General features: G+C 39.1%; 1 protein-coding gene across 1 annotated transcript in view; it reads left to right on the top strand.

Annotated features, from left to right (window-relative positions):
• The window catches only part of adgra1b (adhesion G protein-coupled receptor A1b), a 139161-nt gene that overhangs the window by 71207 nt on the left and 47538 nt on the right, over positions 1–20416 (top strand). Inside the window, exons 13-14 of the mRNA XM_086093321.1 lie at positions 15271–15481; positions 15773–15981. Of these exons, the coding sequence (XP_085949447.1) occupies positions 15271–15481; positions 15773–15981 (420 nt within the window). The remainder of the gene's footprint in view (positions 1–15270; positions 15482–15772; positions 15982–20416) is intronic.

A 20416-nucleotide genomic window follows, 5' to 3' on the forward strand; every position in this document is an offset into this window, starting at 1 on the left:
TTAAGGCTCTTGGTGCCGGTTAGATTGACAAAGTCACAGAAAGAAAGGATACATAGAGATTTGGTGAGCGATGACGGAAAATGTACGCGGCCGTGTTTCAGCTTTCGAGAATTCGAGGCTTTTATAGCAAGCATGTCATAAACCCATACCAGCATATCCGTTCAACTAGGTGCTTTCAGTGCTACACACAAGATAATAATAATAATAATCATAATAATAATAATAATAATGGGGTGTCAGTCGATTAAAATGTTTTTTTTTTTTAAATGTCGATGAACATAGAAACTATTTCCCAAAATTTGACAAAATGTTTTCTGTAGAATGTGAATAACTCACAAGATGAAAGTAAGGTTGTAATAGAATACAAAGATTACAACATTTTCAGTTTAATCAAATTAACTAATGCAAAGAATTAATGCAACCCACAACAAAAACGACGACATCTAGTATTTCCTATGACCTCATGACTGTTTTGGATGTCTGCAAGTCCTGGAATTAACAAGTTGTCAGTCTTTTTCTCAGAGTCTACTTATTTGTGCAAAATGTACTTTAATACATTTAATTAGAAAACTACTTTTTTTGTGGGTACTAATTAACAAATTGTGTTTGCAATCAATGGCCCACGGTTGTGGGAGTATTTTGTTGTATAGTATCCCATAGAAAATCTTAATTCTGAAATGAAACTAAAGGTGTTCTTACAAACCTGTTGGGCTGTACTGATTTATGCTGAGTACTGTATGTGTTACAGAGAGTACCAGGTCCAATAATAAATACAATTATACTGTCACAACAGGGATGTGCAAAATTTGCAAACTTTTGCAAAAATCCACTAATGGACTTGTCAGTCAACTGTTTAGGGAGTTGGCAAGAGTAAGAAAACTATTGGAATGTCTGATGGTCTGGGTAAGCATAGTGCAGTAACGCATACCTGAGGGAATGAGTAGGAAGAGGTGGTGACCAGGATGATGAGGGTCTAGCGTGGTTAGCGATCTTCTCGGCACTCATATGTGCTTGTGCTTGTTTTCTTTGCTCTCCTGGATGACACATTGGATGACTGGTTAGCACATCTGCCTTACAGTTCAGAGGTTGCGGGTTCAAATCTGGGCATCGGCCTTCCTGTGTGGCGTTTGCATGTTCTCCGCTTTCCTCCCACATTCTACGGTAGTTTAATCGAAGACTCTAAATTGTGTGAATGGTGTTTTTTCTGTGATTGGCATGCGACCATTTCAGGGTGTGCCCAAAGTCAGCTAAGATCCTTTGTGAGGGTAAGCAGTACAGAGAGAATGGATGCTGCCTCTACCTGGATAAATTGAGACTATACGTTGAATGAACTATAAACTAATTCTTTCTTTTTTCCTTCCGGGCTGAATAATATGGTGTTATCATAGCCAATGCTTCGCACGTATGGCTTTGCCATTTTTGCTGTGTATTTGTGGGGCAAGAGAAAAATGACATGACTATGTGACATCTGTATCTCATATTTCCTCATTCCTCAGGACACGCGCTGTCATAAACCATTACGTTCCTGCTACATTGGGAATAAAACAGGTCCTGACAGACTTAAGATCAGCTGCAGCCATCCTGACTGGTACAAAGTAATAGATTACATTTCACGATAATAAGGCCAGTGTCTTCGGAGCATATAGCTCAATCTCCGCATTTTCAAACAAGTCTGTTCTTGATTCTTCCTTACTGTTTGTTTTTATTGCCGCCATATAACATAACCACGTTTGACTTCCGAGCACCACCACCTGCGTCTCATCTACTCTGATGAGATTTGGAAGCCCTGTCTGTTTTCCTTGACATTACTAAATCAGATGGGCTAATCTTACCCTCGTCCTAATTGCATGGATTGAATTTAGTGTTCTTATTTGCCTTTTCTCGACACTCTATTCTTATCAGGTCAGACCCTGGAGGGACTTGTTTGTTAGCCGCTAATAGTGGCCAGCATCAAATTATGTCTGGCACTGGCCACCCATCTGACCACCATCTTCCTTCTTGCACTGCAATGGTTCCTACTGGAACGTTTTCTCCAGTAAGGTTTTTTTGTTGTTGTTATGGCTGTGATCACCCTTGAGATAACGTGTCAAATAATCCTGGCAAGTAGTTTCAATTGACGTTGTGTTAACTCGCTGGGGCGTTGACTCTTCCCCTACCTTTAGTCCATGATGAATGTTTATTGATGAATTAAATTCCAATTTGTACCCACCAGACTGAATCCCCAATGAATTTCATTGAGATGAATGATCTGAGGAGTCAATCTCTCTTGCTCTTGTTTGCTGTACCTGTGTGCACTTGATGAGGAAAACGAAATTTCCATTTGATTAATGCAAGATTAACTGTGTGCATGTGTAACACAATGTGAATATCAATCACATGAAAAACTCGAGTTAATGTTATGAATAAGTCACCGTATCCTATCAATACTAGCCACTCACTGTAACACTTGAATTGTCCTAATTTAAATGCCCCGTCTAATCTGAAATGATGATTTTTTTGGGGTGGAAAAGCATTATCCTTTTCTTGAACTTTTTATGTGTGTGCTGTAGATGCAAAAAAAAAAAGCAACAAGAATTGGGTTGTAAACAAGTGTGAGCTGTTGATTAAGAATTTATAATGTGAGAAGTAAGGGTAGATGGGGTGCATGTAACGGGGAACGCTAAACAAAACAATCCGGTGCCAAACATGGCACCAAACCTCTCCTTTGAGCACATGAATAATGAAGTAGAAAAAAAACACTACATTCTGCTACTGCACCAAAGCAGTAGACAGTTAACGTAACAAAATACATACATAAGCATCAAACCCACAGTTCAAGTGATATTTTCTATACTGCTTATTCAAATTTCCAGCAAGTGTTAAAGTGCCAGAATTGAGGATGTTGCTTAAAAATTAAGCAAACAAGTGCATTGTGGGTAATTTACTGCATACTACTTTTTTTTGAGGGGGGGGGGGGGGGGGGTCATGCAGACACTCGCACAAAATGGCGTGACTCTTTCTTAGTTACACTGGTTAGTGTATAATAATTTGTTTTGTTCAGTACACCCTGCATTCCTGCCTAGCTTCACCTCCTTCCATTATGTTCAAATTTGATTGGCGCAATTACATTATTTTTGATTATATTAAAATGTGGAACTATGCTTCTTTAACTCAGTGTTTCTACAGTCCCATCAGCAACAACCGGTCTTAGATATCACTGTAAGGACTTGCTCAATGTTTTTGTGTATACATATATGAGATTATTTATATTGCACTGAGTGTGTGGGTGACAATTGCTCATTCTGCAAGGAGTTGATCTTTGGAGAATGAGGGTCTGAGGTATGAGGTACAAATTTAAAAAATGATAACGAGTGGTTGGAAAGATGCTGTTATTCTTGCGGGCTGTGGTCGAGGTGCCTTTGAGCAAGGCCTCGACCCCTGTACTCTATCTTAAGTAGTGCAGCACTCTCTGTGCATCACAAAGTGTACATTGACATGTGAGCAGAATTTCCCTGTGAATGACAATTACTTCCAAATACAGCACTCTCTTAATTGCACAGTTAACTGACCTTATCTTTTGTGTACCATTGCACGTTAGATTGTCAGCTTTAAAAAGAGCTTTAGAAACATACATTGTGTACTTGAATAAAGAGCTAGTGGGTAGAGCATGTTAGGTTAAGTCTTGTAGAAATAGACTTACATACTAGAGTTTCCCATGGGGTGCTTTGCAAAGGTCAATGGTGTTTGGGGGCACTTGTGTGTTATTCAGCTCACCATTGCCGAGGGACCAGCGACTGGGGGCGGTGTGTGTTTTTGTGTGTGTGTGTGAAATAGTGCTATATCCATATCGACATAACAATTTGCAACGATTTGTATCCTATTCATTATCGGTAATAAATACAGCTGGATTGATGATATGGTATTTTAGAGATAGGAATACAGATATTGGAAACTACCACATTAATTTTTTTTGTCACCAGTTACTATGCGTTGTCTGTGTGGAAATTCTCTTCTCTTTGCACTCTGAGGAGAGACGTTCGAGTGAGGGAACAAGTTGTTAGAACCAAACTGAGGGCTCAGTGTTTCCTGAAGGTCACCTTGCTCTGGAAGCAAACTGCCCTTTTGCAAATTCATTAATGATTTCCACTGAATTAATTCAAATCGTTTTTCAGACAAAAAACTAATAGGGCCTATTTTGTTCTATTTCTTTTAGTTAGTTGTTTATAACTGCTCTTTATAACCTAGAGTGCTAAATGTTGTCCTAGTATGCTAATTGCTCTTGATTGTCTTTATGTAAACAAATACGATAATAATATTAATAATAATGCAATAAAATAAAAGCAACTAAACTCCAGTAAACAAAACAAAGATAGATAAAATAAAACAAAGGCAAAGTTAACACACTTTCATCACATGCTTGAAAATGGGTACGAGGAACTAGAGTGCCTAGTCCTACCACTTACTTCAGATCAATTTTATCCTTCATAATCTCATATTAACATGCACAGCATGTGCTACAATGACAATTAACGCACATTTCCGTCCATGGTACATCTGGAAATCTAAGGCCCTCCCTACAATCTCCAAGCTTTACACACTGAGCTACAGATAACTTCATGTCAAAACATGTTTGTCCCATGTGAGGCTCAAAGTCATGATCTTCAAGATTCAGAATGACACATTGTCTAATTAGCTATTTTCCATTCACATTCACCTCCTAATAACATAGGACTAAATCCTTTAATTGAATTGTCATTCCATTTAATCATTACTATTCAACAAATTAGCAAATAGACTATTCAAAAGGACACAGAAACATAACATCATTGGCTGGCAGTCAATGTTAGTTTCACCCAATACCTCAAATTTTAGTGTGACCTACTGTAGCTCATAGGAAGAAAACATAGCACTGTGAGCTTTAAAAACATTCTCATGCCCAGAATATGTAATTAACTTGATGCCAAATAAAGTGCAAGTGCAGATTATTCACTACATTTGTTTTCCACTTTATCTTTTAAAATTGTCGATTTTCTTGCCTCTGTAACGCGAAAGTGTATTACATAATACATGATGTATATTTTCACAGTTTAATTAGATCAAATTTCAAAATTCTTCATTTACAAAGATGTTAATTCTCCATTTTGATGAAACTATAGTCATGTACAGCACAGGCCGGAAGTTTGGACTCACTTTCTTATTCAATGCATTTGCTTTATTCTCATGACTGGTCACTTTGTAGATTCTCACTGAAGGCATCAAAACTATGTATGAACTGATGTGGAGTTATGGACTGAACAACAAAGAAGTGAACTAACTGAAAATGTGTTTTATATTATAGATTCTTCAAAATAGCCATCCTTTGCTCTGGTTACTTTTTTGCATAGTCTTGGCATTCTTACGTCTGGGAACTCCTTAAAAACCCTTTCAGGTGACTACCTTTTAAAGCTCATTGAGAGAATGTCAAAAATGTGCAAAAAAGTATATGTATGTATGTATATAGATGTAAATCAGAGAAAAGGGGCACCCTTTTCTCTGATTTACGTATTTATTTTATTATTTTTCACTTTTTTTGTTAATTACATAACTCCCAAAAAAAATTACGATTGTCAGAGTTGTCGTCATAGTTTTGATGGCTTCAGTGAGAATCTACAATGTACAAAATAAAGCATATTATTGAATGAGAAGGTGTGTCCAAATTTTTGGTCTGTACTGTATATGGTTTACCTGTTATCACATGTTGAAATAGATTCCCATTATGTATCAAGTTGACCATTTATCTCGCCACCCAACGATGAGTGTGACACAACCTAGCTGCAACCATTGGGGGTATGTGACAGGTCCTTTTGTGTGTATGTTCTAAATGTACAATTAAAAAAATTCTAGGTTTTCATACTCTTGTTAACAAAAAATGTTAAACTAATAGAAATAGTTCAAATGATTTTTTTAACGTCAATAGCCGTCAATGGCAGTGAATGAGTTAAGACTGAAAACATCAGTAATAAGGATGTTGAAATAAATCACAAAGATTAATTAAAATGACTTATGTAATGTTATCTTGAATATAATGGGGGTAACGAACTTTTGAATAAGCATTGTTACACCATAATGGGATAAATGAGATAAATAGACATATTTTTGTTCACTTCATAGCATCCGTATGTTTTTGTTGTTATAGCTGAGTTGAAGATGGTGTCATTTCTGTCAAAACTTCTTTGTGTTGTCAAATGTTTATCATGATTAATTCTAGTGAGGCAATAAAGCAAACTGCATGTGTCAAGTCTACCAACATACCCTTGACTGTTACCGGTGCATTGTCAGCACGTTTTGTGAATGAAGCCAAGCTTTAAAGCGGCAATGTTTCTGGTCCATTTATGATGAATGGTGAAATAGGGCTGTCACGATTGGCAGCTTAATATTTGTTATGTCAGACTATTTGAAATACATTCCATGAAATGTGTTGGCATTAACTGAACATGTATTACAGCACTGTTGAGTTGTTTGCTCCTTTATTGAAGTTTGAGGATGCCTAATTTGTACGAGCAGAAGAATTTAAAAAAATAAAGTAAATGCAGTGGAGATGCTATTAGGGTAGTAGTGGGTCCTTTTAAAATAAAAACAATTACAAAAAAAAAGGGTAGTAGTGGGTCCTGAATATATTCAAGAAATGCTGATTGAATAAAAACCCAGCAGGGCTCTGAGCTCGACAGACTTGGGCCAACTAGTGGAACCCAGAGTTCGAAGTAAACATGGTGAAGCTGCATTCAGCTGTTGTGCTGCACACAAATGGAATACAGAAGTGAAATCAACCCTGAGTGTAAATGCTTTTAAATTCAGGTTAAAATTTTTGCTTTTTTTTTCACATCCATTTGATTAAGGTTAGATTAGTTTGCTGTCTAATGTTTTATCATTGTCAATGTATGTTGTGTTAGTACATTTTGTCGCCTACTTTTGTTTTCTTTTCTCTGCTTCCGAATGTTGTTAACTGCAAATGCTTATAGGTGTTGACATTTCGGAGCATCATTGATCTTACATTTGATGTTCATTTTGAAGACTTTCATAAGAGTTGATCATTCTTTCCGGTTAAAACTGGAAAGGCAACAAAAGTGAAAGTGAGTAAGAGTAGAGGCAGCATACCTTTTAATAAGTCTACACAAACCGCAATGGGCACAGATAAGACGGCTGAAACGATTTCAATAATGTATACACAATACATACAATGGCTGACAACAACCTGAATCAGTCAATCACAGTTGTCTTCAAACTGCACTTAGATCAGCAGTACGTTTAGATTTGGCTATGTTGATGTGTTTTCTTCAAAGCCCCGCTGTAGACATTTACTTTAGAATGTTCGTACATCTCAACTGCAATTCTCATAATCGCTGCCATCAAAGTTATTAGAGAAATGACTGTCAAAGTGATCATTGGGCTGATGGCTTTGATTGAAAAATACAATCCCCCCCCCCCCCCCCCCCACACACACACACACACTCAGTCATCACACAAACAGTGTGAGTCAATTTGGCTTTAGTCCCATTTTAGCTGCTGGAGGTTTGGGATTGACTACAGAGAGGAGACCTTCATTGATCAAAACATAAATGGGGGATGGGAGCAAGCTAAACCACTGGAGTGAGCTGACTATGATAATACTTCAACAGATCGATTATAGGGATGTGCATTCGACGCACAAGAGCTCTCCAATAAATCTCCCATCCTGCCCTTGCTTTGTGGTGAAAAGCGCTCGCATTGTGCAGCATGGCAGTGAGACACTTGCACAGAATGGATCACTTAAGAAACAGTCCAACAATATTGTCTCCCACGTATTTCTACATTATATGGATCATAACATTACTGGAATAGTTTAAGGAAGCTCTGCATTTACTTTTTCTATTTAAGGTTTGTAGAAGTTTAGAATTTCACGTGTAATGATGTAAAAGGTGTTGACAAAGTAGAACAGTTTAGCTGCATCCTAGTTTAAATGACTCATCATTGTAATACTTTAAATAAAGGCAGTTTGATGACGTGAAAACTATGTTAGAACCCAGGTCTGATGGGAATTTCAGCTGTTTTCTGCGTGTACGTGCACATTTTCATAGGTGCATGGTGCAGAAAATGTCTGCCATGTGGACGCATGGAGGGGTGTGGTTGCTGAAATGATGTGCGAACCTTGCGGATATGTCAAGCATAAACCAATCCTAACATGTTTTACTTGGACAGCACAGCAGACGACACATCACTAGACAAGCCATGTTTCCAAAAAGCAACCAAACTGCAAAAGTCAATTTCAATTGTATTAAGTGTGAAGTTGACCAAAACACCTGATAAAAGAACTGGCTGGTTACACTGTGTTGTGATATTATGTCACAATAATTATTATTTTTTTTATCCCATTTCTTCTTTTTTTAAGAAACACTTTTGCTGATGAACTTTTTTAAGTCCCAGGGACCTGATGCAAGGGTTTTATTAAGCACTAAAAATATGACTACTATATATAACGGGGGGAGTTGAATGTAGTGCTGCAGCTACAGAATATTTTAGTGTTCGAGTATCCTTCTAAGTATTAAGATAAAATATATTTTCGCTTGGTTAAAGAGCATTTATGAATACAAATTAGAAAATATGCAATTTTACGTGATAACAAAATATCTGCTGTGTATATATAATATATGATAATATGTAACATTAGCAGATATGGAAGTATTCAAACTAAAACGAAAACATGTCTACAGCAGTGTTTCTCAATCCTGGTCCTCGGGGGCAACTATCCAGCCGGTGTCTCCCGGTTCAAACGCAGGTGAGGATCGTTATCTGGCTTCTCCAGACCTTGCTGATGAGCTGTCATTGAAATCAGCTGCGTGTCGAATAGGGAGACACGAAAAACATGCTGGATAGTGCATGGGCCCCGAGGACCTGGGTTGAGAAACACTGCTCGAGAGGAACCAAATATTTCCTTTGTTTGACTCCACCAAAACCCTCTTCTGTTTTGTTACTTGAGCCGTTTTACTCTTTTTAGTCCTCTCTGACCAACTTTGCCACATTTTTCACAAGCACCATGTAATTTGTGTCCTTGTCATGGTAATATCAAACTTGAAAGGAGTCATAATTAACTAGTTCATGTTATGATAGTAAGGTTCATTAACAATATCACTGATTTGTGCTGTTTCATATCCTATAAGCGACTTCATAGTGGACAGAGAGCAATTAGTTACACATCACGGTGCTCACCTTACATTTTGACCTGTAACATTCCCATTCTTTCGCCATTTTTTCACTCGGTTGACCAAATGGCTTGACTTCTGTCGCCTACTTCCTGTATGTACTGTGTGCGATTTGCTTTTCAATGTGTATGATGCGCAAATTGTAATGCAAACCCGCTTATTTAGAGCCTTGTGCCACCAATCGTGTAACAATCTTCATAACACCTACAAGCGTAAAGGGGAAGTCAACAAAAACTAACAAATTGACAATAATATGTTCTATGCAGCCCCACTTGTCTAAATACAGTATTTTGTTTAAATTTTGCTTTAGTGGAATATGAGTTAAGCAACAAAATCCAGCAGTTTTTTATGAATATCAGAAGGCAGCCATTTTGCCACTTACTGTCGACTAAAGATGACATCACAGTTGCTCAGGGATCAGGCAACAACCAATCACAGCTCACCTATTTTCTAAAGCTGAGCTGTGATTGGTTGTTACCTGAGGACTGAGCAACTGTGATGTAATTTTCACTTGCGGCGACCATTTTACACTTGCTGTCTAGCCTGATCCCTGAGCAACTGTGATGTCATCTTCAGTCGACAGTATGTGGCAAAATGGCCGCCCCCTATGATGGATATAAACAGCTGGATTTTGCTTCATAAATCATATTCCACAAATGTAATATTAATCAGGATGTCATGTTTAGACTAGTGAGGTTACATATAACATATTCTTGTCAAGAAATATTTAAAGTGGAAGTCAACCCCGCAATTTTGTTGTTGTTGAGATTGTGCTTGATAACTCATATCAGTTGTTCTTCTACAGGCATGCTGGAACCACATCTATATTGTTGCTTTTTGTTTGCACTCTTTTCTTCGTGGTTTTTGGTTGCCATTAATGTAACCACCTACTGGAAATAGCAATAGTCCCCACAAACAAAAACAAAGCAGCACAATAAATCTGCTTTGCATTTCGCATTGTTGTAGTGAGTTCAGCATTAGCCTGGTGAGATAAAGATTACCACCAAAGCCATTAGTTTCCTTTGATTTAGCCAAAGGATTAGTGTGGCTGGATTAATATGGTTAAAAAAAATACTAAGAGGACGTAGTGTACATTTAAAGCACTTTCTATCTCTTTTTCCTTTCTGTTTAGTTTATGTGGCAGATATACTTTAATACGGCATCAAAATCAGGGGGGAAACATTTCCCATTCTTGGAAATTTATTATCAATCATTATTCTTCATTATCAATCATTATTCTTCATTATCAATCATTATTCTTCATTATCAATCATTATTCTGTTAAGAAGAAGATCGGGAAAGTGGTTAATCAAGTGCTACAGCCATCCACCTTACTACAGCGCGTACTTTCATTTTAATGAAGTATCCCCGCCTCCCCGTAGTCATGCATATTCAGCTCTTCCAGATGTGTAAGTCAAAGTCCTCCACATGGCGCCTGCTCACTCCACAAACTGCTATTGTGGAAAGAAACTGTCATGGAGATTCATGGCCAGGTTGCCATGGTGACACGCGGCCATTGCCAGCTATACAGTACCTGTCAGTGAATCATATCAAGTCAAGTCAGCAGAGAATGTTGGCCAACATCTTTCCTGGTTATACCGGAAAAAAGACAAATATTTTTGTGTTCTCACATGTACTTTATCAGCTGTTAATTGCCTACTTGGATCACTTGAGGTCACATTTTGCCTGCAACTGTTGCTTTTTTGGATAGTCATGGCTCAGGACCAGCCAATTTTAGTCATTATCAAATGTTACACACACAGACACTCGTTCCAACGCACTGAAAGATTAGATGATACCATCTTGAACCATGCAGCAATTCACATCCATTTTGCCCCTGAATCGAATCTCAAATTACCATTTGAAAAGCTCCAATCTAACGGCAACTTGTTTTCTACCACAATCGCACACGAAAAGAAAAGTTGCGAAAGTTGAATAAATAATTGATCAAAATAAAAAGGCTAGATTTACCCTGCAGATGTTAGTGTCCAAACATTTTTTAATAATGTATTGTTTGTATCAAATAGACGGATAATACATGTATTATCAGGCATACAGTAAGTATCAAGCCAATAGCATCAACAGGATGTGATGGGAGAAAATGTTCGCATATAAGGTTTTGTCAAGATGATTAAACTGCTTTTTTTCCCTACATTTTTTTCTTTCTAGCTGTGGCAAGGGAAAGCTGAATTCCGCCCACAACATTCTGATCGTGCGGTGCGCTGAAGCCTAATTGGTGTTGACATAACAAACTCCTTTGTCAAATAAACCAATGGCATGATAAGAAGCATTTTTACACCGGGTTTTACTTTGGAAAGCAATAACCGAACCAATCACTTCTCATATCACTAATGCAACATCAACCCCCCCCCCCCTTTTTTTTTTTATCAGTATACGAATATGAAATACAAAATAAACAACAATCACTGGTTAATAAATAGTAATCAGGGAAAAAATGCTTTTGTAATACATTTTAATACAAAATAAAAATGTATCCAATTATTCGATTAAGATAGAATAATCGATTCTAAAAAAATATCCAATAGTGACAGCAGTCGTCTTTCGGGAGTTTTTATGAGATGTTTGATGTCCCCTGGAAATTTCAGGGCCCCGGGCAATTCCCCATGTTTGCCTAATGGTAAGTCAGCCCTTGCATTTGCACACAATAGATTAACTGCTTATAATCAACAGTGCTTTTCACTGCTGTCCATCTGTTACAGTCAAGAGAATGTTTTTGATGCAGCACAACCCTTTGACGTAACATTCTGAGTCAGAGCCGCCTGAGGAGCTTCAGCGCAGCTCTGTCCATCCAAAGCAAATAGCACACATTCTGGTGTCAACTTTATTTGTAGTATCCTCATATCACTCCTCTATTTGTCATGGTCACAATGTCTTTGGCTCGTCTCTGCTTATAGGCCCTACCCATGATTACAACAAAAATTATGCAAATATACCATTCTGCTCATCAGCAGTTCCGCAGGTCAGGGCTCATGCTGTTCTGCTTGTTCTAACACACACACGCAACCACACACGTACACACACACACACGTATATCTATCTATCTATCTATCCATCCATCCAGCTATCCATCTACCCATCTATCCATCTATCCATCTATCCATATATATATATTGCATTCATCTACAAAACAAAATTTCATTGTAACAAAAAAAACATTTCTATTTGAACAACTGTAACAATACAGTACCAAAGCTGAAAATTGCAATACTATAAGACACGAACCTACGCTGTCTTTGAAATGGCAGCAGAACAGCTACTTTCCAACTCCCAGAGTTTGAACCTCTGTTCCAGAAACAGCCATAAGAGCTCACAATGATACAAAATTAGGCAATTAAAAAAAAAAACATAATCCTTGACTGCATTTCTTCAGCAAGCCTCCACCAACTACGTGTCATGTGACTCCTGGCCTTCTGAGCATAGCTGTGGTTCACTACACAATAAAATAAGTGAAGCGGACTGGAGAAGAGAAATAGACATGGCTGCTCGTACGACTAATAACCCTGAAATTGCTGGCCCTCGAAGCTCATTTAGGTCAGCAGTATGGGAGCTTTACGGCGAACCGGTTGAGAACAGAAATGAAAATTATGTAGTCTAAGTGCTTCAAAAGACCTCCGCAAGTCATGCCAAACATGTTAATGCATCTTCAAAGAGGCATCCCGATATGAGTTTAAGTGAAGCACAGGAAAAAACACAGGCACAATTATACTAAGACAAATATATGAATAAATCTTATATAGTTATAATATCTTATATAAGTTCAAATAAAACAATCTCAAATATTATATTTATTACATTTATTTATAAACATCGAGTCGCGTGTAACACCGTGGGTCCGAAATTGAGATCAAGCGAATTTGAACTTTTGGTGCAGCAGTACAGCCTTAATTTGAAGGTAAGTCATTTAAATGCATCACATTTGCTTACCTGTCGCTCTTTGAAGTCTTTAATTGATGGTGCGAGATGTTTGCCTGTGAGGCTTTATATCAAGCTTTGCAGACTTAGTTTTTAGTATCGTTTGGCTTGCCGCGACTGTTGCAAAGTGTTTCCACATCTCTGTGCCGCTTTTTCTCATAATGAGCTTCAGATGAGTGCAACAGCTTGTGAGCATTTCTTTCCCACTCTGAACGCAGGCTCGGGAGCTGATTTGAATCTGTTTTTGTGAAACACGTAGTATGTGTATATATCACAAAAGTGAGTACACCCCTCCCCCCACCCTCAAATTTCTGCTGATATTTGATTTTTATTTTCAAATGATACTTTGACACAATGAAAAATAGTCGGTGTGCAGCTTATATAACTAAGTTTAAATTTAACAAAAGTGAGTGCACCCCTAAGTGAAAATGTTCAGATTGAGCACAGGTAGTCCTTTTTCTTCTCCAGTGTTATGCGACTCGTGAGTGTTTCAATGTCTCAGGTGTGAATAGGGAGCAGGTGTGTTAAATGGAGTATTAAAGCACTCACATGCTTACTGGGACCATGTGGTGTGGTCTGATGAGATCAAGATAGTTTTATTTGGTTCAGATGGTGTCAAGTGTGTGTTGCTCATCTTATGAAAACATTATTAGAACAACTAACTAAAAGCATCGAAAATGAAGTATGGACATACTATATGAATGTTTTTCAAGAAAATAAGTCTTCATTGACCCATTAAGGCCGGGAGCGCATTACCGCGTTTCTACCACTAGAGCCGGGAGCGCTCTAGCGCTCTTCTACCTTTAAAGCCGGGGGAGCGGATACGTTTTTTTTATTATGATAAAACAGCTTCTGAGTACTGTGGCAGAGTAGATTGTTGTGTACTTTATACATTATTTGTGCTATTTAAAATTCAACTAAGTCATAGAATTTCATTGTATTTGATTTGATAAATAGAGAATGAGTTGGCTCTGTATATTTTTGATCGATTTATAATTATTTTGGCTCTTTTTTGCAGTTTGAAAACAGGATCGGTATTTGTTTTAGATGCGTTTCCCCAGATTTACACACAATAGGTCAGATATGGTAATAATAATGAACAATATAATGTTTATAATGATTTCTTATTCAGGACATCCTTAGTTTTAGAGTTAGTAATGCTAGAAACATATCTGTGTTTGTATACTCTTTTATACAAAACTAACCGAAATGACACTATAAATGTAATGTGGCCTCAAACCTATATACAGTGTTGCATCTTTGTTCAATCTGTATAAAACATTACAAAGCAATCCCTCAGTCTTATAGCTGTTTATAAAATGTGTGATATGTTCACTTATACCCTGTGTATCTTCGGGGTGCTTGGCCCCCCCGGTCCATGAAACCTAGTGGCACCCTTTGCACGTGCAGGCTAACACCTATACATCTGTCGTCCTCAATTAACCTATCATACATGTTTTTGGAATGCGGGAGAAAGCAGTGTCCCTGCAGAAAACCCACCCAGGCACGGGGGGAGAATGCAATCTCCTTACAGGAAGGCTGGAGGCAAAATTTGAACTCTGAACCTCTCAACAGTGAGGAAGTGCAAGCGACAAACTCAGTGCTGCCTGACTTCTGTCATGTCATGTGTTAATAGTTACAACTCATGGGTCATACTGTTGTAAATCATCATTACAAATGGATGCATACTAAAAATGCAGCCCCAAGCAAATTAATAAAAAATACATTTTTATGTCACCTGGTTCAATGATGGTGCGTGTGTGTGTATACTTCCATCATTGTGTTTCACTCAAAACCCCTCAGTGTCAACTGCTTTCTTTGGGGGGGCTTTGTTTTGCTTCAACACGTGAAAAGAAGATAAAGTCAGACCAGTTGTCTCTTTAAATCAAACGACAGTGCTGATGTGCCCTCAAGCTGAAATGGTAAGAACCATTTCCACCTCTGCGGCAGGGAGTCTGACTAAATAGGCACGCTTCAAAAGGGATTCTCACTGCCTTGGTCTCTTGTGTTTTATGGTCTCTTCCATAGAGGATAACAAATCTATTGATCTTTTTTGTTTTATGTGAGTTTTTTTTTCACGTCTTCCTACGCAAATTGGAGACACGATTACTAAATGTTCATCTTGTGTGCGTTCAATCCGCAGAACTCCGTGGCAGTCGCCTCCATCCATTTACCTCTGGCTGCTCCGCACACCTCCTCCTCTGCCTTGCAATCTGTTGATAACTCCACTTGCAGGCTGCAGTTCATCGTATTCCGCAATGGCAAACTCTTTCCGTGCACGGGGAATTCGTCCAATCTCGCGGACGATGGGAAGCGCAGGAGCGTGTCAACACCAGTTGCTTTCACCAAATTAGGTAAGAGGAAATCCATTTGACCATCGCGCCGGTATATGTCATCGCTTGGTCTTGTTGCCGCGTCACATGCTTCAAAATGTTTGCTCTCATTCGCCTCCCAAATAAAAACTACGCCACATGTGTCTCTGATTCATGTATCTATTTTTGCACCACTGCATTGCACTTTTGCTTCTGCATCAAGCTCTATTTCATACGTGTCTTTGCATGCGGGTTAAGCTCACACTTTTTGTTTTATTTAAAACTAGTCTTAGGTTTCCTGTACAGAATATATTGCTTTATTTCTTCCTGCAGATGGCTGCAGCCTGGGGAGCGCCGTGCACTCCGTCACTATTGCACTCAGGCACTTCGCACTGGGGGTAGAGCCCACCGCAGCCTATTGGGACTTTGACCTGCTGGATGGACATGGTGGCTGGAGGGCAGAGGGCTGCCACATAACAGGCTCCGGTGGAAACACGACCACCATTCACTGCACCCATCTTAATAACTTTGCCGTGCTCATGGTGAGTAGTGTATATGAGATGGCAGTGTCATTCATAGTCGCACCCTCCCCCTTCCTATTCTACTTCTTCGAGCCTATTATGGGTCGAAAACATCGTTTCCCAATAAAGAATAGCTGGAGTCACGTGTTGTGAAAGCTTTCATGAGGAGTGCATTTAAAAGCCTTCTTTGTTGGGTGTCTTTCTGCGCAGAATCGTCCAATTCGTGGATTGTATACATTTTTTTTTAAACTGTGTATATGCAAAATGCTCTAAATATCCCGAAAATAAGGATTCGCTTATTATTATTATTATTATTGAGGCTGCATTTTTTTTCCCCTCCCGCATAAAGAGAATAGGAAGAGAAGGTCTGAGAGGGAAGGAGCGCCTTGTCAGGAGCTATTCGCCTTGGAGCGCAAGTGGTGTTTTAATTGGTCGCAACCATCGCGCCGAGAGAAAATGTTGGACTATGAAGCTTAGCATGGCTCATTTGTGCCGCTCAAGTTGATCTCGACGCCGGCGAGATGCCTCCTCCAGACGACGTCCCCTCTTCACGCTGATTTCATAAGGATAATAACCGGAGCGCAACTGGCAATCGCATCGCCCGAGTCGCTCCATGCACAGCGCGGCTTTTGCACCTGCTCTGATTATTATTTATTTTATTTTTTGGATGAAAAGAAATCCTCCGGATGTTTACCGAAGAGTGGGATTCGTTAGACTGGGAGGTCAGTTCTCAGCGGAGCATGAAAAAGGGATGTGCTTGAGATGCTTGTCGCTGCTTTCCAAGTTGCCGCTTACCTGCATATTTTATGAGCTTGTTGGAAATAAGATGGCTGGAAAACGCCGCATAGGAATGACAAAGTGTGGCTATACATGCAACGTGTGCTCTCGGGGTGGTGGTGCTGCTCGGTGTTGAGTGTGTGTGTGTGTGTGTGTGTGTGTGTGTGTAGAGGGGGGGGGGGGGTATGAGCGCGTGTGGTGTCCGCGGAGAATACTAAACTGTTACTAGATCGAAGCAGATGTCATATTGAAATTGCCTGCATTTTTCACGGAAATACCGGCTTGGGGAGGCGCGCGTTTATCGTGCAGCTCGAGTGGGATTTACCGCGACGTTTGACATGTTATTGCTTCTAATCAGCGACGTGAACTTCAATACATGTCCGTCGTGTAACGGGCAGACGTGGTGTGGTTGGAAGTGCGTGCATCTCAACGGTTTGCCGCTGGAAGCGTTTGGGATTGCGCGTCGGTGAATGCAGTCACCACACCCGCCTGGTCTCTGCAGTGCCCGCGAAAAAAGACCCCCTGTTAACAGACCTGTGACATCACGCACCCTTTGCTTTCATCTAAAAAAATAAATAAAATGTATCGTTGCTTTTTGCAGCAATCTCTATAAAAGACGTATTTGCTTGGAAGGCTTTTGCCAGCACTGGACCTGTTGCTTAATCTTGTCATGTCACGCTTGAGCATTTCCTTTAGAATGCTGGCCTGAGTTGTCCATTTAAAGCAATTTATTACAAAATAGGCATAGTGAGTGTAAGGGAATAATACCACCCTATTTCGCTGCTACGGTGCTCCTCGAGGAAAATCAGGTCAACTTGCTGTAAAATTAGTTCCATTGCTGTGACAGTAAAGCAATAAGAAGCATGATTGTGATTTATACCACAAACAGCAGTTACATCACTTTCACAATGTAGTGGGATCACATACTGTGCCTCTAAGTGATGCAGCAAAGTACCTGTAATTCCAAAGAAGGGGCATTTTTTGCGGATTTCGATCATGTGTGGTCTGTGATTATGTGTTTGTGTGTGAGGTGGATCATGGATGCCACCTATAACTTAACAACCCAATACAATTGTCCCTGGGGACTGGCTGAAGCTTTATGAGGGAAATAAAAGTACTTCCTTGATATTCTCTTGCACCTGGGATCAGAAAGAAATACACAGTCCCCAGGTTTTGATCCCGAGTCGAAATTGTAAATACCTCATTAAGGGCCGTTTGTCTGTGCCTGTGTGTAATTAGTTTTTGTTTTTTGTGTAACCTGTTACACAGTCACATCAATTATTCAACACTCAGCTATGTTAGGACAGCTTGCCCAAATGTGTCTCCCCTTGAATTCTAATGAGCTGTTCCAAATTTCAGCACCATGAACAGTTCCCATGCCTTTCCCCTCATCTCCCCCGTCTTCCGTGGACTTGTCTGTCTGCAGGGAGGGCTGACTCACTCGTTTACAGCAATGCAGCCTCGTCATTTGTCTCCATCACTGTGACAAGCTTCTATGCACCCCACACACCGACCAAAACACACCTCTGCTGCGTCTTCTGTATGCTTAAAAGGTCGCTGAGAAGTGCAGATATGTTAATTAGTAATTGTTTATTTGTTCAGTCATATAATGCCTTGAATATGCCGACTTCAACAACTGGTATTCAATCGTAACTATAAAGATGAGAATGTCCTTTCATGGGGTGGATTGGATAATTGCTGTGGAAACACAGGCATAGTAACAGGATCATAGGTAATCAAATTCATCTGGTGTGGATGACTCTTCTGGGAAGTCTTGTGGTTAATGCTGAAAGTGTTTGATGCAACGAGCTTTCATGAGCAGCGGCCTAAGTTACGGTGTCCAGGGCTATCTGCGTTTTGCTTTTTATCTTTGGTTCAATTCAATTAAATTTGTGGTGTTTCAGAATGTTGTTTCTCAAAAGCAACACCAACAGTTGTAGGTTTTTTTTTTTTGTTTGTTTGTTTTTTGTGCAGTGAGTTCAAGGTGTGCTGTGGTCAATCTTTCAGGTGTGTGAGAGTGAGTTGCTATTTGTAATTTGTTCAGTTCCCTCTTGTTCAAGTCCAGGGATCTAGCTAAACCTGCATAATAGATTAAATACTTTGTCCATATATGACAGTTTTTTATTTTTTTATTAAACATATTCATCTCGAGACGCAAATTAGAAATGTGATTCTTTCATGTATACAGAATATATACATGACTAAAGCAAACAAACAATCAAAAAGCCTTCTGACTCGGGATTGATCTATGTTGATCTATCAAATGGTACACAGTATTTTACTGACGTCATTATATTCTTAGTATATACTTATCGACTTAACAGGTAAATGTGAATGTTCCCTTTTGTTTTGACACTTTAAATTGTATTCATTTCACATTATGTGTTTGTTGTTAGCAATGGTGTAGAACTGCACTGTTAGATACCAGAGTCGGGCATTCCGTCAATATTTGACGGCCATTTTGTTGACGATGGACTATAAACTTCGAAAAATTGCCAAACTAAGCATGAACGGAAGTTTTTTTTTTTGTCCGCTAATGTAATCATCAATCCGTCAATAAATTTGGCAATCCGTCAATGATGGATGTCCCATTTTGCTGAGCAGTCGCCAAATGACGGTTTGACGGTTTGGCTTGAACTATTGACGGATTGACGACGACGTAATGGTGTCCCGACTGTTGACGATTGCCAAATGACAGACGCTCAAAATTCATTGATGCAGTTCCTGAGATGTATTTGATGAAGCCCTTGGTTCTCATGGGAGTGCTGGCAGGGCTTGTTGTGATCACCACATCTGTTCGGGAAAAATCCATTCTCACCAACAAAATTTGTCACATGCAAAATCTACAAACGGCTACAATCTTGATGGGTAAAAATAGTAAATCCAATTGAACTGTCTTGGCCTGTATGTCCTTCCATCGGAGTTGAAAGTATACACCAAACACTTTGCTTAAGCAAGCATTGCTTTTTAGATGTCATATCAAAAAATGTTGCCTTTGTATCTGTCAGTGTGATGTTCACTGCTGTTTTTTTTCTCATGTTCACCCATTTCTTTTAAAACTGCTAAATGCAGTGTTTGATTGTGTTGATACCTCAAGGCACGGAATGTTTGTGTTTTCCTCCTAGTGTATAACATATCCCTCACCCTTTTTAAAGACAGAATTTATGATTGCGTTTGAGAGTTTGATAATCATGTATTGTGGCACTGTAAAGATAAAGCGTCGAGAAAAATAGAAGCAACCCAAATAACAGTTACTTTGTTAAAAATATATATATTTAGGAAACAGTCTGTATCTTTTGCCCTTGTGTGTTTAAAGGAAAGAGAAAGCGTGAGATTTGTTTTACTACAGATGTTTTGCTCATGCGACCAAATATATATTTACTGTAGGTCTTTGAATTTAAGTTTCACCTTTGTAATTGTCTACTCTTAATTTCTAAGCTGAGTTCCTCAGGTAAAATTAGTAAAGCATATTAAGCATGCAAGGCAACCTTGAGTAGCAGAACCCAGACGAAGGTTGAAGAGTTAAAAAAAAAAAAGAAAGAAAGAAAGATGGAAGCTCTGTACTGACCACATTGTTGTAAGCAATGTTTGACAATCAGCAGGTTGTAGTGCAAGGCAGGGAATTACTTTGAGGCACACACGCAATTCCGGCTTCCTCCCACCATCTAAAAGGGGTCTT

Source organism: Leptonotus elevatus, chromosome 13, assembly GCF_054856555.1.
Source record: "Leptonotus elevatus isolate MCC_2025b chromosome 13, RoL_Lele_1.0, whole genome shotgun sequence".
Lineage (NCBI taxonomy): Eukaryota > Metazoa > Chordata > Actinopteri > Syngnathiformes > Syngnathidae > Leptonotus > Leptonotus elevatus.